Source organism: Aquarana catesbeiana, linkage group LG02, assembly GCF_042186555.1.
Source record: "Aquarana catesbeiana isolate 2022-GZ linkage group LG02, ASM4218655v1, whole genome shotgun sequence".
NCBI lineage: Eukaryota > Metazoa > Chordata > Amphibia > Anura > Ranidae > Aquarana > Aquarana catesbeiana.
In genome coordinates this window covers 68,608,377-68,635,647 of record NC_133325.1, presented here as the reverse complement: position 1 = coordinate 68,635,647, position 27,271 = coordinate 68,608,377, and the positions used below count along the sequence as shown (strand labels likewise).

The window sequence follows — 27,271 nt, the reverse complement described above, 5'->3', positions numbered from 1 at the left end:
CCATCTTGTAACTGGACTGTGAAGGGGTAGGGAGCTGACTGATGAGTTCATCTCTCTGTCATTCTGCTCTCTCTGTTCTGTGCATTGCTACTCAACTGTTTGGCTCTTTGTGCTGCTTCTTTCTCTCCCAGTTTGAGCTCTGCTTTTAACCTTTTGGCATTTGAAGGTGGCTACTTCTCTTGAAAACATGGGCAGTTTTAGCTGGCATTTATCCTGAGTCTATGGGTCCTGGGTCTATGGCTCTATAGAAGATCATTGCTCTCTGCTATAGCTTTCTGCTTGAAGGATAATAGGAGATTCAGGGTGAATGCTGGTGTGAGCAGTCTCCCAGGGAGAAGATGCAGAGCTCTGACTCCTAATGCTGACGTCATACTCACTGATAACTAGAGCCCTGCAGTATTGCCTGAGGAGCCATAAAAATGGCCAGCGGCTACTTTAGAGGTAATTGACCACAAGTGTGTTGGGCTTTACTATAAATTCTCTGCTTGTTTAAATTTCCTCCAGAGAGGATTTTTCCTCCTGTGAAATCTGATATAGAGAAGTAAAAATTATAAGCATAAGTAAGATAAAGCTTTTACATTTACCGTAATCCTTTCATGCCTAAGCCTATTTGTTGCTTACAATGACATTGAACCCCCAAACATTCTATATATTATTAGCAGAGACCCTAGAGATTAAAATGGTGATAGTTGCAATATCTTATGTCACACGGTATTTGCGCAGCAGTCTTTCAAACGTAATTTTTGGGGGACAAACTGTTTTATGAATAAAAAATAAAATAAACAGTAAAGTAGGGCTGCAACTAACGATTATTTTCATAATCGATTAGTAGGCCAATTATTGTTTCAATTAATCGGTTAATAACCTTAAAAAAGGGTGTGGTGTATAATTTAGTTAATATGTAAATTTTAAAAAAAGGCAATTTATTCTTATATCTCTATGCAGTGGTAAATATAAACAACCAACTATATGGTTAGGGAGCAAAATATCTAATCCACTCTGAGAATAATAGACAGAAGAGATATACTGTATATACCATTAGAGGAGAGATATACTGTATATACTATTAGAGGATATATACTGTATATACTATTAGAGGATATATACTGTATATAATTTTAGAGGAAATATATACTGTATATACTATTAGAGGGGATATATACTGTATATCAGTGGTGTATTTAGGTTTTGTGCTGCCCTAGGCCTGACTAAACCCATGCACCCCTAATTTAAATATGACCCACCCCTTCTTGTCAAGGCCACACCCCTTTGAGTTTAAGTCCCGCCCTGTAATCTGTAAACCACACCCCTTCCCTTTTAAGCTCCACCTTTTCATCTTAGAGCTCCACCTCTTCCTCTCTCTACATTAAAGGTGGGTACCAAGTGTAGCCTCATCACTGCCCTTCAATGCAGCCTCATCAGTACCCATCAATGCAGCCTCATCGGTGCCCATTGATGCAGCCTCATCGATGCCCATCGATTCAGCCTCAACAGTGCCCATCGATTCAGCCTCACCTGTGCCCATCAGCGCAGCCTCACCGGTGCCCATCAGCGCAGCCTCACCAGTGCCCATCAGGGCAGTCTCGCCATTACCCATCAGCACAGCCTCACCAGTACCCATCATCGCAGCTTCACCAGTGCCCGTCAATACATCCTCATCAGTGCCCGTCAATGCCTCCTCACCAGTGCCCATCAGCACAGCCTCACCAGTGCCCATCAGCACATCCTCACCAGTGCCCATCAGCACAGCCTCACCAGTGCCCATCAGGGCAGCCTCACCATTGCCCATCAGGGCAGCCTCGCCAGTGCCCATCAGGGCAGCCTCGTCAGTGCCCATCAGGGCAGTCTCGCCAGTACCCATCAGCACAGCCTCACCAGTGCCCATCATCGCAGCTTCACCAGTGCACATCAGCACAGCCTCACCAGTGCCCATCAATGCAGACTCACCAGTGCTCGTCAATGCACCCTTACCAGTGCCCATCAATGCAGCCTCATCAGTGCCCATCAATGCCTCCTCATCAGTGCCCATCAATGCAGCCTCATCAGTGCAGGTTATCAGGGGCCATCAGTGCGGCCTCATCAATGCCCATCACTGTAAAATCAATGCTACCTTATAAGTACAGCTGAAGAGTGCCGCCTAATCAGTAGCAATCAGTGCTTTAACCTCTTTAGAGCCTTTTCACACTGAAAGCGCCCCGGCGGTAAAGCGGCACTATTTTTAGCACCACTTTACCGTCGTTTTAGCAGCGCTATTCAGCCGATAGTGGGGCAGTTTTAAAAGGGTTAAATCTGCCTGCAAAACACTGCTGCAGCGCTGCTTTGCAGGTTGTTTTAACCCTTTTTCGACAGCTAGCGGGGGTTAAAACCGCCCCGCTAGCGGCCGAAAACCCCTGCAAAAACGACGCTAAAGCGTCGCTAAAAATAGCGGCGCTTTACCGCCGACAGTCCCGACGGCCCAGTGTGAAAGGGCTCTTAGTGAAAGTTCATGTACTGCAAAGTTTGCAGTACATGAACTTTCACTGAAGGTGGACTGTGCAATGAGTTTGTAGCATGGATCACTTTTATTGCAATATCATGATCTGTATATTCATTTCCATATTGAGCACAGATTGGCTGCTTGGCACATGCACCCAAGCAGCCAATCTGTGCTCATGGTCATGATATTGCAATAAAGTGATCCCATTACTGTACAAGAGTAATAGTAATTGAATCTACAGTATTTTACCTCCTGTCCTGGCTATGGGGTAGGGGGTTCCCCTCGTGCTTCTCTCTCTCTCTCTCCTCCTGTCATCAGACAGACCCTGCTCGAGACGAGCGATGCAGGAAGGCCGAACGGAGGAGGGTAGAGGGCGGAGCTTTAGGCTCCGCCTCCGCCCGTCCAAATTAAATGCAGCACGTCACCGCGGCCGCTCATGGGGGCGCGAGTCACCCCCCCGCCAAGCACGCCATCTACACCACAGGAAGCCGACCGCCGGAGCCTGCATCTGTGCGGGAGAAGGCCGCGGGACTCGGGAAGGCGGGTGGGGGGGGGGGGGGGGGCACTGCTGTATATACTATAAGAGGAGAGATATACTGTATATACTATTGCAAGAGATATACTGTGTATACTATTAGAGGATACATACTGTATATACTATTAGATGAGATATATTGTATATACTATTAGAGGAGATATACTGTATATACCGTTAGAGGAAAGATATACTGTATATACTATTAGAGGATATATACTATTAGAGGAGAGATATATACTGTATATACCATTAGAGGAGAGATATACTGTATATATACTATTAGAGGAGATACTGTATATACTATTAAAGGGTCAATCTGGTAAATATCATCAGACTCATTACTTTAACCCCATTTTGTTACCGGCCGATTAATTGATTATGAAAATAATCGAGGCTTTTTTCAGCTGCTGTGTATTTGGAAAGGGTCGAGGACTTTTTTCAATGTAAAAACGGTGCTTTTTTGGTTCAATATGCTTCAATGGAGAAGCTGCAGATAAGCATGTAATGTGTTTTTTTGCAGCAATTTGTGTTTTTTAATCTACCCAACAACAAATTAGCCAAAAAAAAGCATTAAAAAAAAATGACAAAACACAAATCGCAGCAAAATCACTTGTGGCAAAATCAAAATGCACAGCAAAAAGCACTGCAGAAACAGAGCAAAAGCAAACTGCATAAGTGTGTACCAAGCCTTATGCTGGTCAAACGGATCAATTTCCAGACGAGAATATTCATACGAAAAATCTTTGCACATTCGCTGAATGAAAGAATGTTGTTTGAAATTTTCACTCGCTTTTAACCTTCTGTTTTAAAATGAATGTCATTTTGCAACGAAAACCGAATACACTGTCTGAAAATTCTCTTGGCCAAGAAGTTTTCTACTATTTCTAAATTTTTCCTTAACAATGGTTGGAAACGAACATTGATTTGACCCCACTAATGATTAGAAAATCGAACGAACGTTCTTAAAATTAATTTTTTTTTGAAGGTTTGTTTTTGTATGGCCAGCATATAATATATTACAGTTCTGTTTGAAAATCTGGAAAACAGTCTTTAACTTTTTGTTTCTTTAAATAAAAATTTTGATTTCTGAGTTTGATATTTATCAGATTCAACCTCTAATAGTATATACAGTATATCTCTTCTGTCTGTTATTCTCCATGTAGATTCGAGATTTTGCTCCCTAACCATATAGTTAATTATATTTACCACTGCATACAAATATTTAAGAATAAATTGCCTTTTTTTTAAACTTTGCATACTAACTAAATTATAAACAACACTTTTTTTAAGGTTAGTAACTGATTAATTGAAACAATAATCGGCCAACTAATCGATTATGAAAATAATCGTTAGTTGCAGTCCTAGAGATTTGGAGTTGAGAGGGGAAAATGTTGAGACTTCTAATGCCCTCTCTGTAAAGCTTTTGTGTGGGGTTTTGTAGTGAAACAAAGAGCAATTCTCTTCTCGATCCTATTAATGCCCTGTCCTACCACCAGCACCTCCTTGTTGGTCCATAACATATATAGCCCCCTGGCTAATAGGGTAGACCCCCTACTGCAGGCTCTCACCTTGTGGCTTGCTACAAAATTACAGTGTAAAGTCCTAAAGTGGTAGTAAACTCTATTTATTTATTTTTAACCTACAGGTAAGCTTAAAATAAAGCTTACCTGTAGGAAAAATGAATATCTCCTAAACGTGCACCGTTTAGGTAATATTCTAGTGAGCAGCAGCCGGTGACGCTCTGAAGGAATGCCATACCTGTGCCGTTCCTTCAGAGCTGTGTGCCATGCCCGAACCTCCCACATGCATGCACGGGAGTGACATCATCGTAGCTCTGCCATTCAAGCCGCGGCAGCCCGCAAACCCAGAAAGGAAGACCAGGCGAAGATGAAAGCCTCTGCAGCAGTTACTGCGTGACGCTTGAGGGCTTCGTTTCAAGGTAAGTCTCTCATAATGTGCTAATATGTAGTGCATATTAGCACATTATATTGGGTTTTTTTTTTTTTTTTTTTGTGGGGGGGGGTTGCAAAAGTTTACTACTGCTTTAAGCAACTTACACATACTGTATATGTGCAACTAAACCTCTGGTTTTTAGTATGAACTGTTAGGGTCAATTTCGGTTTTTGTTGCAGGCTGGCTGATGAGCTGGGAATTTTTGTTTGTTTTTAATGTACATTGCCCTTCCATGTGCTCCTTGCTGCAAAGGCTAGTTATAGGTTGGGGTGGTTGCCATCTCTTTGTATAGTTAATCAATTGGTGAGGGGATGCAAGGGATACCTTCAGATGCCATTGTGGGTGTCTCCTTTGTCCCTTTACCTTTAAGGAGGTGGGCTCCCTCCAGGTACACCTGTCCTTAATCTATCCTCTTCTATACAGTATGTGCTCCAATTTGGACTGCAGTACACTGGGTTGCCTTGACATGGCTGCTGCAGCTTACACATATGTTTGCAAATGTGTGTGACTAAACCCCTTGTTTTTAATTTGATTTTGTTGCAGGCTGGCTGGTAAGTGAGCTGGGAATTTTTGTTTGTTTTTTTTATGTACATTGCCCTTGCATGTGCTCCTTACTGCAAAGGCTAAATATAGGTTGAAATGGTTGCCATCTGTAATGTCTTAAGCCATCCATAGATGGATCAAATCTTGGCCAGTTCAGTAGGGACCTCCTAAGATTCCATCAGTCTATGGGTCAGCGGATTGTATCCAAGTTGATCCATCAACTGACTTGGGTACAACCAGCATGTGAGATTTTTTTGCTTGAAATTATTGCCAGTGTCTATAGCTGCTAGCTGTATTCACTTTGTTCTCCTGGCAGGTACAGCACCCCCCCCCCCCCCCCCCTCCGGCAGATCACAATGGCTCTGTTTGGGGGAATCAAGTGGTTTATTACAGGAAAGAAAATCACAGAATCTATGGTCTGCTTTGGTGATTACTTGGGGAGTGGAGATCCTTCCCCCTGCCTATAGCAGACTGATGACATCATCTCACGCTAGACAAAGTCACCCACGTAGAGTACGACCGTTTTTTAATGGGAAAGTATAGCTTTTAGGAAAATTAAAACTTTTGCTGTATATTGTGACATGTCTGGAAATTATTAGTGCAGACTTGTAAAGTTGCTAAAAGCTCCACTTTGCTTTCCAGGTGGATTACACTGGTGGATTTGAACCGTTCAATACTCTTCGTTTTAGCCAGAAGTTTGTGGACAGGACGGCCAATCCTAAAGATATAATACATTTCTTCAGACACAAGGAGCAGAAAGATAAGAAAGGTCAGTTTATTTGTCTGATTATTGATTTGTAAGTAAAAACAGCTTCCGATAATCTTGTATTAAAAGAATACTCCACCTACAACAACTCCTGGTTCTGCTGCTCTGGCTTTTGGTAGAAATTAAGGTTAGGTTCTCATGTAGATAGCTGATCTCTCAGCCTACATGCTGCTATACAAATACATTTTAGACATTGTGCCCTTCCAGTGCCGTGGTAACAGTTTGGTGAAGGCGCTTTTCTGTTCCATCATGACTGAGTCCCTATTCACAAAGGCAGGAGGTACTTAAGTGGATTGCAGAGGACCCTGAACTCAAGCCTACTTGAACACCTTTGGGATGAATTTGAAATGCCAACGCGAGCCTTGTCTTCTCCTTCATCATCAGTACTTTGTTAAAGTTTCTCTTTCGGCAGAATGGCCCCAAATTTCCACAGACACACCCCATAATCTTGTTGAATGTCTACCCAGATTTCCATGGTTTTGGCTTAACTTGATAATGAAGAGACTTACCTTGAAATTAAGCCCTCCAGCAGCACGCTGCCACCGATGCAGAGGCTTCCATCTTCTGACACAATTGTGTTCTGGGAATGGGACAGGAAGTTCCTGTATCGCTGCCAGAACACAGAGCTGTATACTGTATGTAGTTGATGCTATACAATGCTGACAGCTGCCACATTTGTTTAGTGAAAGAAGCAGTTTGTTTGGCACAGCTTTGCCCAAACGAACTATTTAACTGCTTGACGACCGCCGCACACAGATATACGTTGGCAGAATGGCACAGGCAGGCAAATGGGCGTACCTGTACGTCCCTTTAAATTTGCCGCCTATCGGGTGTGCGCCTGCGGGTCCCAGGAACACGATGTTCGCCGGCGGCCCGTGATTTCGGTGTGGAGAGGTAGAACGGGCATTTCCCATTCTGCCTAGTGACATGACAGGGATCTAATGCTCACTGTCATCGGGAGCAGTGATCGATGTCATGTCAGTAGTAGCCCATCCTCCCTACAAAACACCGCTCTAGGACACACTTAACCCCTTGATCGCCCCCTAGTGTTTAACCCCTTCCCTGCCAGTGTCATTTACACAGTAATCAGTGCATTTTTATAGCACTGATCACTGTATAAATGACAATGGTCCCAAAATAGTGTCAAAAGTGTCTGATGTGTCCGCCATAAAAATCGCAGATCGCCACCATTACTAATAAAATAAAAATGCCATAAATCTATCCCCTATTTTGTAGATGCTATAATGTTTGCGCAAACCAATCAATATACGTTCATACGTATTGGCCTAAACTGAAAAAGAAATTAGTTTTTTTTATTTTTTTGGGGGATAATCATAGCAAAACGTAAAAAATATTGCTTTTTTTTTTTCAAAATTGTCACTCTTTTTTTGTTTATAGCGCAAAAAATAAAAACCGTAGAGGTGATCAAAAACCACCAAAAGAAAGCTCTATTTGTGGGAAAAAAAGGACGCCAATTTTGTTTGGGTACAATATCGCACGGCCATGCAATTGTCAGCTAAAGCGACGCAGTGCCGAATCGCAAAAAAATGCTCTGGTCAGGAAGGGGTTAAAATCTTCCGGGGCTGAAGTGGTTAACCACTTCCCGCCTGGTCTATAGGCAAATGATAGCCAGGTGGAACATTCACTGTTCTAGGTGGACGCCATATGACATCCTCCCGGAATGCACCTCGTGCGTGTCCCAGGGGCCACGCTGCAGCATGATCAGTCACCCGCTGTGTCCACTGGACACAGAGGATGGCTGATCAGTGTATCAGCTGCTGCCGGTACCATGTGATCGCTGCGACCAATCACAGCAAATCACATGACAATTGTACACAATGGACCGTTTTCATTCCTGCCATACATTGTGTACTATTGTATTGATCTCTGTGATTGGTCAGAGTGATCACATGATACAAACAGGGCCAATAACAGCCCATATATACCATGTGATTAGCAGTGACCAATCACAGCTAACCACAATAGTAAATACTGAATGAATCAGTTATATTCAGTAAAGATGGTTGTTTTTACCAGTGAAATTCTTTGGTATAAGCAATAATAAAGTGTATTAAAAAAATCCTGATTACTTCCCTTCCTTTTACTATGGTAACACTATTGCTCTGGTCACAGTGTGTTACAAAAAAATCGTAAGAAAAAAAAATGTGATAAAAAGAAAAATTAATAAAAAGTAAAATAATGAAAATAAAATAAAAATTATTATTATTTTTTTTTTTTTGCTACATATTGTCACCAGTCAGTGCTTCTGATCACCAGTTATATGATGATGCTGTACTGCACTGGTGACAGTATGTAAAAAAAAAGATGTGAAAAAAACATTTTTTTTTTAATTTATTCATTTACAAACAATTGTGAGAAAAAAAATTACAACTTCAAAAAACTCACCATGCCTCTTACTAAATACCCTGCTCTGTCTACTTTCCAAAAAGGGGTCATGAGGGGGATATCTGTATTGTCCTGGCATTTTCGGGCCTCAAGAAACTTTCCTACAGACTAAATTTATATACACTAATTTAGATTATTTTCTCTAAAGAAATGTAGCAGAATACAGTTTGGCCTAAAATTATGAAGAAAGATTATTTATTTGCAAAATTTTATAACAGAAATAAGGAAAATTGCGTTTGTTTTCAAAATTTTCATTCTTTTTCATCTATTTTTTCATTCATTCTTTTTCATCAGGGAGCAAAATCTCTAATCCACTCTGAAAATAACAGACAGAAGATATATACTGTATATACTATTAGAGGTTGAATCTGTTAAATATCCTCAGACTCAGATAAAAAATTTTATTTTACCACTTCAATACAGGGCACTTATACACCTTCCTGCCCAGACCAATTTTCAGCTTTCAGCGCTGTCACACTTTGAATAACAATTGCGCAGTCATGCTACACTGTACCCAAACTAAATTTTTATCATTTTGTTCCCACAAATAGAGCTTTCTTGGTGGTATTTGATCACCTCTGGGATTTTTATTTTCTGCTAAACAAATAAAAAAAAAAAAGACCAAAAATTTTGAAAAAAGAAGTTTTTTTTTTTGTTTCATTTACAAAACTTTGTAAATAAGTAAGTTTTCTCCTTCACTGATGGGCACTGATGGGGCTGCACTGATGGGCACTGTTAAGGAGGCACTGATGGGCACCGATGAGGTGGCACTAATGAGGTGGCATTGATGGGCACTGATGATGGGCACTAACATGCGGCACGGATAGGCAGCACTGATGGGCACTGATAGGTGGCACTGATATGCGGCACAGATGGGCACTGATAGGCGGCATGGATGGGCACTGATAGGTGGCACTGATGTACTGTAATGTATGTCACTGATGGATGCCAAACAATAATGCCTGCCAATCATTGATGCCCATTGTGGGCACTGATTGGCATCCATTGTGGGCACTGATTGGCATCCCTGGTGGTCTAGGATGGCATAACTGGTGGTGACATCCCTGGTGGTCCTAGTGGCGCACCTGGTGGTCCAGTGTCGGCATCCTCAGGGGGGGGCTGCACTGATAATCGATCAGCACAGACCCCCCCTGTCAGAGGAGCAGCCGATCGGCTCTCCTCTACTCGCGTCTGACAGACGCGAGTGAGGAAAAGCCCATCACCGGCTCTTCCTATTTACACTGTGATCAGCCGTGATTGGCCGTCAGAGACTCTTTACCTAGATCGGTGTTGCAGGGTGTCAGAATGACACCCCGCAACAATGATCCCTGCGATACGCACCCCCAGCTCAATATCCTGAAGACGTCATATGACGTCTGGTCAGGATATTGAAACCACTTTGCTGCCGTCATTTTGCTATATGGCGGGTGGCAAGTGGTTAAAGAAAAAAAAATTAAAGACTGTTTTGCCAATTTTCAGACCTGAACTGTAATATATTATATGCTGGCCTTAGAAAAACAATTTCTTCCTTAAAAAAAGATAAAATGTAATTTTAAGAACGTTTGTTCGATTTTCTAATAACGAAGGAGCAGAATAGAAAATGTCTTGGTCAAAGGAATTTTCAGACTATATGTGGTTTTCTTTCAGAAACTACATTCATTTTAAAACTGAATGTTAAAAGGAAGTGACATTTTTAAACGACTTTCCTTCATTCAGTGAATGTTGACAACTATTTTCATAATCAATTAGTTGTCGATTAATCGATCAGTTGTTTCGGCTCTAGTCTAAAGTAACACAAAACCTGGAATTGGGTATTAAAACTGGTCACACAATGGAATGCAAAAGTCCAAGCCTTGAAAAGAATACTGTTTTTTTTTTTTTTTTTTTTTTTTTTTTTTTAAATAATTCCCTGACGGTGCTTTTGTAATATCACATCTCTTTGACCTTGTAATTGTTTTTACTTTTTATTCATCTCCTGGATATGCTTTTAGTTGTACGTGTTGCCTGGTTTCTTGGTGTTTTCGAATTGTTTATAACTGAAACATAAAATCTGTTGATGATATTGCTTCGCATGTGTATGTGTGGGCGCCAGGTGTTGTTTTGATGTATGGGTTGTAGCTGCTTGATGTGACGCACCTCCTTAGCACGTGTAATATCCCCTTGATAAGTGGAGCTCACGCAAAGCATCGTTTTCAAGGACAATTGTGTCTAGCTGGGATGTTAACACCTTCTGTGCTTTTTTTTTTTATGTCGTAAACATCTCAATTTTCTTTGCAGATAACATTGAAATAAATTTTGGGAAATTTGAAGGCAGGCAGTCCTCAGAAGTCGCTACACTGCGGGTGGAGGATCTGGTAAAACAATATTTTCAGACAGCTGAGAAGGTAAATGCGATGTATTTTATATATACACTAGATTAAAAACAGAACAGAAATTTGGGACTTTAAATAAGTTTGTAGGGGGCATTCAAATCCCCTCCTCCATCCCGGTTCAATATATAGAAAAAAAAGGAGAGCAAAGGGCGGGACTTTAAATGAGGCACACGGGAGCAAATACAAAAATTAGGTAAAGAGCAGGTTTTATTATATTCAAAATGGCTGTATATTAACATACTTTTATTGCACATAGCTACTATTAATACTCTATATTTCATCAAAAAATACATTCCAACAAGGACTTGTGTTGCAAATACATGAATAATTAAATAGCTAAAAATCAGAAATGATACGGGATATATGACACATTAAAGTGTCAATTGGAAGAGGTTACAGAAAGGAAACACAGATGAAAATGGAACGTTCATACATAATTGTTAATTGGGTACACCTATGGGTAGTTGTAAGCTCTACGTGTTTCGGGGCCTTTTAGCCACTCGTCAGGAGCAAAACCACAAGGGTTACCTATGGATAAGGAAAACAGTCTTATTTTAAAAGGGAAGAATTAAGGGAAAATGGAGGGCAAATGCAAAGTATGTCCCCCACATATGTTCATTTAACCCCCAAACTTACACACATATATTTGCGCATAGGCGGCGTGGCCACGTGGGTCAGGCCAGCCAATGATACCACGCCCCAGAGCTGAGGGGGCCCATCCGGGCGAACAACACCAGCCCAAGCACCACCTCAGGTGGGTCACAGAGGGGAGTGACAATGGTGAGAAGTTTCTTCTTTCTTTTTGTTTTCTATTCTCCCCTTTTCCTTTTTTTCATTTTTTCCCTCTCACTTTATCTCACTTCCTATACACACTTTACTACTAGCCTGACTTACATGTCACTTATTTTTCACAGGTCCCCCATATCTTGGGGACAACCGTCCCACTCGCCCTCTCCTTCTTCTCACCATTGTCACTCCCCTCTGTGACCCACCTGAGGTGGTGCTTGGGCTGGCCCGCGTGGCCGCGCCGCCTATGCGCAGATATATGTGTGTAAGTTTGGGGGTTAAATGTACATATGTGGGGGACATACTTTGCATTTGCCCTCCATTTTCCCTTAATTTTTTCCCTTTCAAAATAAGACTGTTTTCCATATCTATAGGTAACCATTGTGGTTTTTCTCCTGACGAGTGGCTAAAAGGTCCCGAAACGCGTAGAGCTTAAACTACCCATAGGTGTACCCAATTAACAATTATGTATGAACGTTCCATTTTCATTTGTGTTTCCTTTCTGTAACCTCTTAGTTATATATACACTACTTTTTAGGCAGGTGTGAAAAAATACTGTAAGACAAGAATGCTTTCAGAAATAGAAGTGTTAATAGATTTTTTTTTATCAGTTAACAAAATGGAAAGTAAATGAATAGAAGAAAAATCCAAATTTAATCAATATTTGGCCTTCAAAACAGCATCAATTCTTTTAGGTACACTTGCACACAGTTTTTGAAGGAACTCGACAGGTAGGTTGTTCCAAACATCTTGTGTTCCAAACTCCATGCAGGCTTTCATGTGTCTTGCACTGAGGAGAGGCTTCCGTCAGGCCACTCTGCCATAAAGCCCCGACTAGTGGAGGTCTGCAGTGATGGTTGACTTTCTACAACTTTCTCCCATCTCCTGACTGCATCTCTGGAGCTCAGCCACAGTGATCTTTGGGTTCTTCTTTACCTCTCTCACCAAGGCTCTTCTCCCCCTATAGCTCAGTTTGGCCGGACGGCCAGCTCTAGGAAGGGTTCTGGTTGTCCCAAACATGTTCCATTTAAGGATTATGGAGGCCACTGTGCTCTTAGGAACCTTAAGTGCAGCAGAAATTTTTTTGTAACCTTGGCCAGATCTGTGCCTTTCTACACTTCTGTCTCTGCGCTCCTTAGGCAGTTCCTTTGACCTCATGATTCTCATTTTCTCTGACATGCACTGTGAGCTGTAAGGTCTTATATAGACAGGTGTGTGGCTTTCCTAATCAAGTCCAATCAGTATAATCAAACACAACTGGACTCAAATGAAGGTGTAGAACCATCTCAAGGATGATCAGAAGAAATGGACAGCACCTGAGTTAAATATAGTATCACAGCAAAGGGTCTGAATACTTAGGACCCTGTGATATTTCAGTTTTTCTTTTTTAATAAATCTGCAAAAATGTCAACAATTCTGTGTTTTTCTGTCAATATGGGGTGCTGTGTGTACATTAATGAGGAAAACAATGAACTTCAATGATTTTAGCAAATGGCTGCAATATAACAAAGAGTGAAAAATGTAAGGGGGTCTGAGTACTTTCCGTCCCCACTGTAGTTTTTAACCACTTGGCGTCTGGGCACTTAAACCCCCTTCGTAACCAGACCAATTTTCAGCTTTCAGTGTTCTCTAACATTTTGAATGACAATTACTCAGTCATGCAACACTGTAGCCATATGACATTTTTGTCCTTTTTTTCACACAAATCGAGCTTTCTTTTGGTGGTATTTAATCCCCACTGAGTTTTTTATTTTTTGCGCTGTAAATGAAAAAAGCCCGAAAATGTTGTAAAAAATGCATTTTTCTAAATTTCTGTGAAAAATTTATCAAATTTGTAATTTTTCTTCATAAATTTTGGCCGAAATTTATACTGATACATATCTTTGGTAAAAATAACCCAAATAAGTTCAAGTGTTTGGTCTTTATGAAAGTTACAGAGTCTACAAGCTCATTTCTTGAGACCCTAACAAGCCAGGACAGTAAAAATACCCCCCAAATGACCTATTTTTAGAAAGTCAACAGTCCAAGTTATATAATAAGAGGCATGGTGAGATTTTTGAAGTATTAATTTTTTCCCACAATTCTTTGCAAAATGAATATTTTTATTTTATTTATTTTTTTCACAAAATTGTCATAATAAAAAGTTATTTCTTACACACAGCATATGTATACCACAAATTACACTTTAAAATACATTCTACTACTCCTCCTGAGTATGGCGATACCACATGTGTGAGACTTTTTTTTTTAATCAAAACTGTTGATACATTGCTCATATGATACATACAGTTGTTGCAGTATAAAGACAAATAAAAACAGTACATGTAGTATATGTCTCTGTGGGTATACATAGTGTCTGAGCAATAACAGAAGAAGTGCATATAATAAATTTATTTTGCCCTATCCATCCCCAAAAAAGAAAAATCCGATAGGGGTTTAACCAGCACTTTCGACCAAGTATGATAAATCAGTGTTATACTTTTCTTCAATTCATGGATAACGCAAAGTCTAGTGCATAACCTTTAAGCTTAACCAAACTTGGGTTTCCTGTCTCTCTCTTGCTCTACAACCCCCCCCCCCCCCCCCCCCATCTGTTGATGACTTTTTACTGAAGAAGTCTATCCATTACCAATTGTGGTGGAGCTAGGCTAAGGTTGTCCAGCCATGGTTGCCAAATAAGATTACATTTTCCCACAGCCTTTCTTCGGCTGTAGGCCAACCGTTCTCTTCGAAGTAAAGAATTAACATGTGCAATACACTGCTTTCCTGTGGGGACCACAGGTGCCATCCAATACTGTGCTATAAGTTTCCTGGCCAGGTACAACAGTCTAGTGATCATATAATACATGCCCCTTGGGTACATTTCTTCATCTATTGCCCCAAGCAAGTACACCGGGGGTTGAGGGGAACAGGAACCTGAGCTAGTCTGGATGTGCATTGTGACACCTCCGCCCAATATCGATGGAGGTTCGATGCAAATGTATAAAGTCCCCCTGATGTACTTTACATTTTGGGCACAGGGGGGAGTCTCTACTTCCCCAGCTGTGGAGTTGTGTTGGTGTTCTATAGGCTCTATGTAGGATAAATAGTTGTGAAAGTTTATGAGACGCTGAAACAGATACCACGGGTATTGACTCCAGGGCCATGTCCCACTGATCACCATCTATGTCTCCGATATCCTCTACCCACTTACTCCTACACTTGTGAGAGGTATGATCCTGGAAGGAGGACAGCAGTTCCGCGTATATCCTAGATATAAGTCCCTTCCGGGTCTCAGCCTGGAGGTCCTCCATCAGCAGAGGAGACGACGACACTGTTAAGGACTGGGTATGCTGCTGCGCCATCAGGGCATGTCTAAGTTGGAGGTATTTGTAGACCCCTTGGGATCAAGTGAAACTCCCTGCATATCTGTTCATAGGTTTTCAGTACTGTCCCTTCGTATAGCTGCGGGAAGAACCAGATCCCACTTTCTCTCCATGGAGAGAACCGCTGAAGTTCCCGAAGTTCTGGGTATCTAGGGTTGTTCCACAGTGGAGTGAAAGGCATCGGACCCCCCCAATCCCCATCGCCTTCTGAAATCCCTTCTATAATTTTTTAAGGAGGCCATTGATGGGGGCTGAGTGCGGGATACTTGGTAGATCCATTTCCATATGGGAAGCTGCCTTCAGTGAGGGGTTGGTCATGGTTACCAGGTTAATTACAGGGTCATCACCTGTGTCCCTTCCCCACCCCGCTAGTTGTTGAATTTGTGAGGATAGAAAATACATTTTAGGTTGCGGTACAGCTAGTCCCCCCTTATCCTTTCCATATTGTAAGGTGGTCAGGCTGATCCTTGATTTTTTCTTTTTCCATATCATATCTCTCATTATGGAGTCTATGCATTTGAACCATTTGTTCAGAATCCACAAGAGTTGCGGGGCCCATACCATTTTAATCAAATGTACTTGTCCTACTACTGACAAGGGTAATTTACACCAACTGTTACATTTATAGTTTTGCCTGTCTATAAACGGACCTAAGTTTAGTCTGAGATAATCTGTAGGATCTGGGGACACCACCACCCCCAAATACTTACAATGTCAATCTGACTTGCTCCTGCCGGCAAAGGTGCCACCAGGGGGTCAATAGGCATTAAGATAGACCAATTTATGGTAAAGCCAGAGAATCCGCCAAAATCAGTTATAATCCCCGTCACTGTTCGCAGAGAGGCAGCGGTGTCACCCAGATAAATGAGTGCATCATCCGCATACAGCGATATCTTGTCTTCCAGTAGGCCTCTACAAAATCCTACAACCTCTGACGCATTGCGGATCAGGATGGCTAGAGGCTCTACCGCCAAGGCGAACAGCAATGGGGATAGTGGGCGTCCCTGACGAGTGCCCCTGTGTAGATTAAAGGAGGGGGACAAATTGTTATTGACACGGATCCTAGCCCTGGGCCCCAAGTATAACACTTTTACCCAAGCAATAAATTGGCTTCCCAGACCAAATCTTGCCAGGATTTCCAAGAGGTAGGGCCACGCCACGCTGTCAAAAGCCTTTGCGACATCCAATGACAAAATGGCCCTACCCCCCCCGTATTTTCTACAGGCACCTGCAGGTTCAGAAACAAGCGCCGAATATTATCAGCCGTGGATCAAATAGGTATAAACACAGACTGATCACGGTGGAACAATCCTCCTATCACTTGAGAGAGCCTTGTGGGCCCGAAACCCGTGCTAGCAACTTAACATCCGCGTTCAATAAAGAAATCGGACGATATGAATCCGGCAGAAGCTTATCTTTGCCCGGCTTGGGGAGTATCACAATAATGGCCTCTTGAATACTATCAGGGAGGCTGCCTTTTTCTAAGGCCTCTGTGAAGGTCTGCAGTAACGGTGGGAGAAGCACCTCACCATATCTGGAGTATACCTCGGCCGGCAGTCCGTCCGCGCCCGGTGATTTGTGATGCGGTGCCTCTGCTAGAGCATCCGTCAACTCTGTTAGGGTGATTGGGGCATTCAACAATTCCCTATCAGCATCTGAGATCTGAGGAAAAGGGCAATTCTGTAAGAATGTGGTCAATTCTGCGGAAGTATAGTTAGTTTTAGAGGCATATAATCCATTATTGAACTGGTGAAATTCATTTAACATGTCAGAGTTACAGGTATGTATTTCCCCGGTAGCATCCTTAATGGCTGTAATAGTAGTACAATCCCTTTGCTCTCTAACCACTAGGGCCAGGAAATGGCCTGAATTCCCCCCCTCCTCAAAATATCCCTGCTGAAGGAAGTATCTCCTCTTCTCTGCTTCGGACATTAGGACAGAGTTATATAAAGACTGTGCCTCCCTCCGGGCTTCATGATTGGATTGAGGTGGATCAGTGACCAATGCCTGCTCTCTGTTTAGCATTTCATCTCTCACTTTATCCTCCCATTCTCTAGAGCGGTTCTTAATTCCTGTGATCTCTCTAATAAGGCAGCCCCTTAAGAATGCCCTGAGTGAGTCCCAAACCACCGCTGCACTGGCAGACCGCCTATTGAATTGCAGAAACTCACCTAGTGCACTCATTATCCCATCAGGGTATGGAAACAGGGTCAGCCAAAAGGGATTCACTCTCCACAATGGTCGGCCAGAGGAAACACTGGCATCCAGCCGCACCCAAAATGGGGAGTGATCAGATAGGAGGCGTGGTTCATATGCAGAGTTCCTCACCCTCTGCAATAATGCACAATTTCCTAACCCCATATCAATGCGAGAGAGTCCATCATGTGTGGCCGAGTGGCAGGAATAACATTTATCATCGAGATGTCTTTCTCGCCACACACCATGAAGCCCCAGTTCAGTAAGCAGAGAGGCAAAAGCCGTCTTTCCTGTATTAGGTCTCACTGCCCGGGATGTTAGTGGCAACCTATCTAGGTGTTGTTAAAGTCCCCCAGGGCCATTACTGGTGCATCTGGGAATAACGCCATAAATTGAGTTAGGCTCCGAAGGGGGGCCACTGAGAATGGCAGAGGGTTATATATATATTGCTGCAATAATGCACATAAACCCATTCAATTTACACAATAAGAAAACGTATTTACCTTCTCTGTCAACCTGCTGTTGAATGCATTCAAATGTAACAGTGGCAGAAATCAGTATACTAACCCCCCTAGAATAGGAGGAGTGTGTAGAATGAAACTGTATTGGATATTTACGGGAGCGCAGCAGGTGGACAGAGTCAGATTGCAAATGTGTCTCTTGGAGACAAACCAGATATGTTTGCATTCTACCAAAGAATTAAAAAATTGCATTTCTTTTAACCTTGTATGTGTGAGACTTTTACAGAGCCTAGCCACATACAGAGGCCCAACACTAGGAGCATAAAGTACACATATAATTTCTAGACTACCTCTTACACTGTTGAAGGCCCTGGAGCACCAGGACAATGGAAACTCACACCCATTTTGGAAAGTGAACACTCCAACGTATATTCTATGAGGCATAATGAGTCTTTTGAACATGTAATTTTTTTTCCATAAGTTTTTGGAAAATGTGTAAAGAAAATGTAAACACTTCTTTTTTTTTTACACAAATTTGTCCATTTATAAGATATTGCTAACACGTAGCATGTACATAGCAAAAATTACTCCCCAAAATATATTCTGCTACTCCTCCTGAGTATGGCGATACCACGTGTGAGAATTTTAAACAGCCTGGGCACATACAGAGGCCCAACATGCAGGGAGCACCATCAGGTGTTCTAGGAACATACATTTCAAATCTAATTTGATTACCTATTACACTTTTGTGATGCACTGATGGACACTGATGTGGCATGGATGAGCACTGATGTGGCATGGATGAGCACTGATGTAGTATGAATGTGGCACCAATGAGCACTGATGTGGCACGGATGAGTACTGATGTGGCAAGAATGATCACTGATGTGGCATGAATGTGGCACGGATGATCATTGATGTGGCACGGATGGAGCATGAACGTGGATGGATGAGCCAGGGATGGAGCATGGATGAGCATGAATGTGGATGGATGAACCAGGGATTGAGCATGAATGAGGATAGATGAGCCAGGGATGGAGCATGAATGTGGATGGATGAGCCAGGGATGGAGCATGGATGTGGATGAATAGGCCAGGGATGGAGCATGGATGAGCCAGGGATGGATGGATGAGCCAGGGGTGGGCACAGATCAGCGATGTGGGCACTTCAGATCCAGCCCACAGCACTGCTGCACCGGCTTTCTCTTCTCCTCACCCACTGTGCCGATCGGCATGAGAAGAGCGGAGGAGCCGAACTGGACATGCTCCGGTTTGTTTACAAGTGATCACTCCATCATTGGACGGAGTGATCACATGGTAAAGGGCCGCTGTCTCTGGCCCTTTACCCTGATTTGTGACATGCCAGGTCTGGGAGACCCGACGGTCATGGACATTCCCGGGTGCACGCCCCATGGGGTCTGCGGGGGCGCGATTCTGGGAGGACATTATACAGTGGGGAAAAAAGTATTTAGTCAGCCACCAATTGTGCAAGTTCTCCCACTTAAAAAAGATGAGAGAGGCCTGTAATTGTCATCATAGGTATACCTCAACTATGAGAGACAAAATGTGGAAACAAATCCAGACAATCACAATGTCTGATTTTTTGAAAGAATTTATTTGCAAATTATGGTGTAAAATAAGTATTTGTTCAATATCAAAAGTTCATCTCAACACTTTGTTATATATCCTTTGTTGGCTATGACAGAGGTCAAACGTTTTCTGTAAGTCTTCACAAGGTTGTCACACACTGTTGCTGGTATGATGGCCTATTCCTCCATGCAGATCTCCTCTAGAGCAGTAATGTTTTGGGGCTGTCGCTGGGCAACACGGACTTTCAACTCCCTCCAAAGGTTTTCTATGGGGTTGAGATCTGGAGACTGGCTAGGCCACTCCAGGACCTTGAAATGCTTCTTACGAAGCCACTCCTTCGTTGCCCGGGCGGTGTGTTTGGGATCACTGTCATGCTGAAAGACCCAACCACGTTTCATCTTCAATGCCCTTGCTGATGGGAGGAGGTTTGCACTCAAAATCTCACGATACATGGCCCCATTCATTCTTTCATGTACACGGATCAGTCGTCCTGTTCCCTTTGCAGAGAAAGAGCCCCAAAGCATGATGTTGCCACCCCATGCTTCACAGTAGGTATAATGTTCTTTGGTTGCAACTCAGCATTCTCTCTCCTCCAAGCACGATGAGTTGTGTTTCTACCAAATAGTTCTACTTTGGTTTCATCTGACCATATGACATTCTCCCAATCCTCTTCTGGATCATCCAAATGCTCTCTAGCAAACCTCAGACGGGCCCGGACATGTACTGGCTTAAGCAGGGGGACACATCTGGCACTGCAGGATCTGAGTCCCTGGCGGCGTAGTGTGTTACTGATGGTAGCCTTTGTTACGTTGGTCCCAGCTCTCGGCAGGTCATTCACTAGGTCCCCCTCTTATGGTTCTGGGATTTTTACTCACCGTTCTTGTGATCATTTTGACCCCACGGGGTGAGATCTTGCGTGGAGCCCCAGATCGAGGGAAATTATCAGTGGTCTTGTATGTCTTCCATTTTCTAATTTTTGCTCCCACAATTGATTTCCTCACACCAAGCTGCTTGCCTATTGCAGATTCAGTCTTCCCAGCCTGGTGCAGGTCTACAATTTTGTTTCTGGTGTCCTTCGACAGCTCTTTGGTCTTCACCATAGTGGAGTTTGGAGTGTGACTGTTTGAGGTTGTGGACAGGTGTCTTTTATACTGATAACAAGTTCAAACAGGTGCCATTAATACAGGTAATGAGTGGAGGACAGAGGAGCCTCTTAAAGAAGAAGATACAGGTCTGTGAGAGACAGAAATCTTGCTTGTTTGTAGGTGACCAAATACTTATTTTCCACCATAATTTGCAAATAAATTCTTTCAAAAATCAGACAATGTGATTGTCTGGATTTGTTTCCACATTTTATCTCTCATAGTTGAGGTATACCTATGATGACAATTACAGGCCTCTCTCATCTTTTTAGGTGGGAGAACAATTGGTGGCTGACTAAATACTTTTTTGCCCCACTGTAGTACGCCCTTACAGAGTTATCCGACTGCACTGTCGCCGTTTTTTGGCTATGGCCCGGTCAGCAACTGGTTAATGACATTGGCTGTATGTTTGGGTTGGTTGGCCTGCTGTAGAATACATTTTTAACAAATGACATGCTGCTCTGCATGTTATAGATAGATTCGGTAGGTTCTCGGGGGTCCGTATCAATTGGGTAAAATCAGTCCTTTTTGCCCTTCACCCCTCTGTTTCGCGTGGCGATACTCATACGCCATTACAGTGGGTGGAGGAATTCAAGTATCTGGGGGATAAAAGTGTGCAGTACGTTGGATACCTATCTGGAGGATAATTTAGTACCCCTGATCTCCCAATTTACATGTAAGTATCAGACCTGGCGTACTCTGCCGTTGTTGCCTGTGTGTATAGTTAATTTAGTTCAAATGCTTTATGTACCAAAATTTCTTTATTTCTTTAGGAACACCCCGGTCCCAGTGTCTAAGGCGACTTTTGTCCAACTGGATGGTATCATTACTTCATTTGTATGGGCGGGTAAGATCCCTCGATTGGCTAGAACAACTATCCAATTGTCTCTCTCCCGGGGAGGTCTCTTTCTCCCCAACCTGCAGATGTACTACTGGGCTGCGGTGCTAGTAACGGTTCGCTGGTGGTTCAGTCAATCCACCCAAAACCCGGGAACTACACTTGAGGCGGCACTGCTAGGCTCCAACGCTGCATTGACTAATCTAGTTTATCGCGGATCTAAGGCACATCTGAGTGTCACTAGATTTATGCGCACTACACTTCATGCGTGGGTCCAAGCTAGAGGTATATATAGGACAGAGAGTACTTTTTCGCCTCATACTCCATACTGTGTAGACTCTTTTATATAGGGACAATGATTTCAGCCAGGGATCGCTTTATACAGTTAAAGTGTCTCCACAGGGTGAGATTCTCCTTGTGTTGTGTAGGGGGCTGTATACAATGCAGGTGGCTGTGTGTTCTGCAGGGGGCTGTGTACTATGCAGGGGGTATGTCTGTTGTGCGGGGGGCTGTGTGTTGTGCAGTGGGATGTGTACTATGCAGGGAGCTGTGTGTTGTTCAGGGGGATCTGTACTATGCAGGATGCTGTGTGTTGTGCAGGGGGCTGTGTACTATGCACGGGGCTGTGTGTTGTGCAGGGGATCCTGTGTATTATGCAGGGGGCTGCGTATTATGCTGGGGGGCTGTGTACTATGCAGGGGGCTGTGTACTATGCAGGGGGCTGTGTGTTGTGCAGTGGGCTGTGTGTTGTGCAGGGGGCTGTGTGTTGTGCAGTGGGTCTGTGTGTTGTGCAGTGGGTCTGTGTGTTGTGCAGTGGGTCTGTGTGTTGTGCAGTGGGTCTGTGTGTTGTGCAGTGGGTCTCTGTGTTGTGCAGTGGGTCTGTGTTTTGTGCAGTGGGTCTGTGTGTTGTACAGTGGGTCTGTGTGTTGTGCAGTGGGTCTGTGTGTTGTGCAGGGGAGTCTGTGTATTATGCAGGGGTCTGTGTGTTGTGCAGGGGGTCTTTGTATTATGCTGGGGGCTGTGTATTATGCTGGGGGCTGTGTATTATGCTGGGGGCTGTGTATTATGTCAGGGGGCTGTGTATTATTCCAGGGGGCTGTGTATTATGCCAGGGGGCTGTGTGTTGTGCAAGGGGGCTATGTATTATGCAGGGGGCTGTGTGTTGTGCAGGGGGCTGTGTGTTGTGCAGTGGGCTGTGTGTTGTGCAGGGGGCTGTGTGTTGTGCAGTGGGTCTGTGTGTTGTGCAGTGGGTCTGTGTGTTGTGCAGTGGGTCTGTGTGTTGTGCAGTGGGTCTGTGTTTTGTGCAGTGGGTCTGTGTGTTGTACAGTGGGTCTGTGTGTTGTGCAGTGGGTCTGTGTGTTGTGCAGGGGAGTCTGTGTATTATGCAGGGGGCTGTGTGTTGTGCAGGGGGTCTTTGTATTATGCTGGGGGCTGTGTATTATGCTGGGGGCTGTGTATTATGCTGGGGGCTGTGTATTATGCTGGGGGCTGTGTATTATGCAGGGGGTCTTTGTATTATGCTGGGGGCTGTGTATTATGTCAGGGGGCTGTGTATTATTCCAGGGGGCTGTGTGTTGTGCAAGGGGGCTATGTATTATGCAGGGGGCTGTGTGTTGTGCAGGGGGCTGTGTGTTGTGCAGTGGGCTGTGTGTTGTGCAGGGGGCTGTGTGTTGTGCAGTGGGTCTGTGTGTTGTGCAGTGGGTCTGTGTGTTGTGCAGTGGGTCTGTGTGTTGTGCAGTGGGTCTGTGTTTTGTGCAGTGGGTCTGTGTGTTGTACAGTGGGTCTGTGTGTTGTGCAGTGGGTCTGTGTTTTGTGCAGTGGGTCTGTGTGTTGTGCAGTGGGTCTGTGTGTTGTGCAGTGGGTCTGTGTGTTGTGCAGGGGAGTCTGTGTATTATGCAGGGGGCTGTGTGGTGTGCAGGGGGTCTTTGTATTATGCTGGGGGCTGTGTATTATGCTGGGGGCTGTGTATTATGCTGGGGGCTGTGTATTATGCTGGGGGCTGTGTATTATGCTGGGGGCTGTGTATTATGTCAGGGGGCTGTGTATTATTCCAGGGGGCTGTGTATTATGCCAGGGGGCTGTGTGTTGTGCAAGGGGGCCATGTATTATGCAGGGGGCTGTGTGTTGTGCAGGGGATTTTGTGTATTTTGCAGGGGGTCTGTGTATTATGCAGGGGGTCTGTGTATTATGCAGGGGGCTGTGTACTTTGCAAGGGGCTGTGTGTTGTGCAGGGGGCTGTGTGTTGTGCAGGGGGCTATGTGTGTTGTGCAGGGGGCTATGTGTATTGTGCAGGGGGCTATGTGTGTTGTGCAGGGGGCTATGTGTGTTGTGCAGGGGGCTGTGTACTGTGCAGGGGGCTGTGTGTTGTGCGGGGGTCTGTGTATTATGCAGGGGCTGTGTGTTGTGCAGGGGCTGTGTGTTGTGCAGGGGATTCTGTGTATTATGCAGGGGGTCTGTGTATTATGCCGGGGGGCTGTGTACTATGCAGGGAGGGGTGGAAAGTTTTTTCTCTGAAACTTCCCTCTTAAAGTTAAGGTTAGTGTTATAGGCCAATAAATACAGTACTTCCTTCCTAATGTATCAGATCTGGACCTATACAAACGTTTTTCTATTTAGTTAATAGTAACCGAATAAACTTGTTGCATCTCAGCATTCCGGATCTCCTGCAGTCTCTTTGCAGTCAAATCCTGTCCACATGTACTCACTACAAAGGCAGCTACATGGCAATTCTTATGGGGAAGGGGTTCCAATTGTGACAACAATGGACTATGCCTGCATAATGTGTGTTGGTCACTTGCAGTCTCCATCAGATGCCTGTATGGCAGCATGAAAACATAGGAGCACAGTTGGGAGATTGAGACACAGCTGTCATCCTGTAACTGGAAGTAAAAATGTTTATAGATCCACACTCAAGCAATGTATCTTTCACTCTGAAAAGCCGCCTACACTATATCTTGATACGCGATAGTCCTGTATATAAAGTGCTGCACTAATCATACATTATAAACAAAACAAATAAGTGAATAGATAATGAATAAAGTGCATACTACAAAACACTATGGGGTCCAATTAGAAAGTAATGTGCAAAGATCATTGTGAACAATCTAATACACAATAAAATCAATGATAACCCAATGTCGGGACAGGTTGTGAAACGAGACTAGTCCAATCTAAAAAGTATCAGTGCAAAAAACCAACAACTTTGCCATGAAGATCACACCACCAATAAATATCAAATGGCTGCTTACCAGAAGGCAATGACCCCCATTATCTGAGTGGTCATAATGACTGGGATTGTATGTGGACCCACATGTCAGACACAGGGATCTTTAAGTTTCTTTTAATCACCAACATTACACATGAATCATGCAAAAAGAGGAAAGCACTCCCAATGGTGTAAACCAGGGTACAAAAGTTTAGTAAAATAACAAAAATTTAGAATTCACATTTATGCGAACAAACAGTGCTTTTATACATATTGAATACAGCATGGAGACCCTGGTGTGCCGGACAGTGCATGGTGACATCAGCGTATCTAGCACCCCTACGCATTTCATAACATGTGACATCACTAAGGGGATAGTGGGGATAGTGTCGATCTCACTAATGATGTCATGTGTGACAAAACGTGTAGGGTGGAGCTACATGCGCTGACGTCATCACGCACAGTGTGTTGCAGACTGGGGTCTCAATGCTGAAAATGTAAAGACCCACGATAAATACTTATGGGCCCCCCGCTCAGGCTGACAAGGTCCAGTAAGATGGATGCTGCTGCCTTGTGGGGGTGCAGGCTTGGGAGAGGTTAGTTCATGGTCTATGATTAGGCTCATAGGGTGGGGTCAAACATTTGGGAGTTGGCCTGGATGAATCGAGCTGAGGCTGCTTTTACCTGCTAACTACTCCTGCCAGACAAGGTGTGCCACAGTCCGGCTTTTTCTTTTTAAAAATGTAAAGAGTTTGAAAATAACTTTTCAATTTACATTTACTTACAGCCTGATCATTTCCATTCCCAGAGCCTGCGTCTGGCCAATAAAAGGGCTGCATCACACTGATTTGTTCATCCCTATGCACACTCTGCCTTTTCCTCCTGTTAGCATGTTTCTTGTCAATGCAGCACACATGATTGCCATGCAGTTCTGCCCCTCTCTCTTCCCATCTGGGTTATGTTGTACAGGGGATTACAAGAGGGTGATAGCAAGTCAAATTCTGGTACTTCTATTAGCCGCATTTTACAGTAGAGTTTAAGGATAAGTTCACCTTTGGGAACATGTTACATGCTCTACCCATTTTTAGGGCAGGCAGTTTACACTGGCAGTCTGCAGTGCTTTCCAAGCTCCTAGAAAAAAAAAAATAGTAAATGCACATTTTTTTTTTCCTGCAAAAAAAATGTGCATGTATTATTTAAAAAATGAATGTATCCTTAATGTTAAATTTAATTTACACTTCATTATTTTAAGACTTCATAACTGCATTGACTGGAGTCTTTAAAGGCTGCTTGGAGTTCAGCTTTAAAAAAAAAAAAGATCCTTTATTATGCTCTTGCAGCTGTAAAAATAATTGGCAACAATACAGAGAACTGGGTGGACAGTAATTATTATTTGTCTAGACATTTCACGCATGCCTTCAGTTTGTTTCATCAGTTCAGTCATGTTTTTTCAAAGAAAAAAACAGATCAGTTTACATCAGTTTTTTTTTGTTCATCAGTTTTTACATCAGTTCTTTGCATCCGCTTAGGCCCCTTTCACACGGGACGGATCCGTGTTGATCCGCCCCGTGTTTATCCGCTGCTCAGCGGGGATCGCTCCGCTTTCCCCAGCTGAGCAGGCAGATGACAGGGCGGGACCCGCACACTGTGCAGGGACCGCCCTGTCAGATCTCCGCTCTCCCCTATGGGGGATCGGAGGAACACGGACCGTCTGTCCATGTTCCTCCGATCCGCTCTGCAGACGGATAGAAAAATAGGATTTTCTTCCGTCCGCAGAATCGGATGAGAGCGGAGGCGGACAACATCGGGTGTCAGCGGATGTACATCCGCTGACACCCGCTATCCCATAGGGATGCATGTATGTCCGTATTTCATCCAAAAACGGATGGATGAAATACGGACATACGGTCCGCATGTGTGAAAGGGGCCTTAACCACTTGAGTCAAATGTTAGGGTTACATTAGAGCTGCATGATTCTGGATAAAATGAGAATCGATATTTTTTTTGCTTAGAATAAAGATTACGATCCTCACGGCGTAACATCATCTTTCACATTATACAAAAAAATTAGGTTAACTTTCCTGTTTAGTTTTTTTTTTTAATTCATGAAAGTGTATTTTTTCCCCAAAATTTTTTTGAAAAAACGCTACACAAATACTGTGAAACATAAAATATTGCAACAACCGCCATTTTTTTTCTCTATGGTCTCTGCTAAAACAATATTTATAATGTTTGGGGGTTCTAAGTAATTTTCTAGCAAAAAATACAGATTTGAACTTGTAACCAACAAGAGTCAGAAAAAGGTTTAGTCTTTAAGTGGTTAAACTGCCCTCATCTACAGACCAAAGTTCGTTCCTTTGATCTAAGACCCAAGAGATACATTGTATCTCTTCATTATCTCTAGCGCTGAGGAATATCTTTTTTTTTTTGACATCTTTGGCTCTGCACTGTTTATAGAAAAAAAGAGCCGACAATTAGAAAAAAAGCTGACAATGACAGTCAGCGTCGGCAAGAGAGGGAGCCTGTCTGTACAGACTGCCCCTCACTATGTACATATCTTCTCCCCCCCCTCCTTGTGCACCCCCCCCCCCCAAATGACAGCTCCAAAACATAATGAGAAAAAAAAGCCGGCAAT

The 27,271-nt window shown here is 43.4% G+C and overlaps 1 protein-coding gene across 2 annotated transcripts in view; it reads left to right on the top strand.

The window, feature by feature from the left end:
- MRE11 (MRE11 homolog, double strand break repair nuclease) overlaps positions 1-27,271 on the top strand; it is a 497,020-nt gene that overhangs the window by 212,175 nt on the left and 257,574 nt on the right. For both annotated transcript variants that reach the window (XM_073613016.1, XM_073613017.1), the window contains exons 11-12: positions 6,153-6,279; positions 10,960-11,066. In XM_073613016.1, the coding sequence (XP_073469117.1) occupies positions 6,153-6,279; positions 10,960-11,066 (234 nt within the window). The remainder of the gene's footprint in view (positions 1-6,152; positions 6,280-10,959; positions 11,067-27,271) is intronic.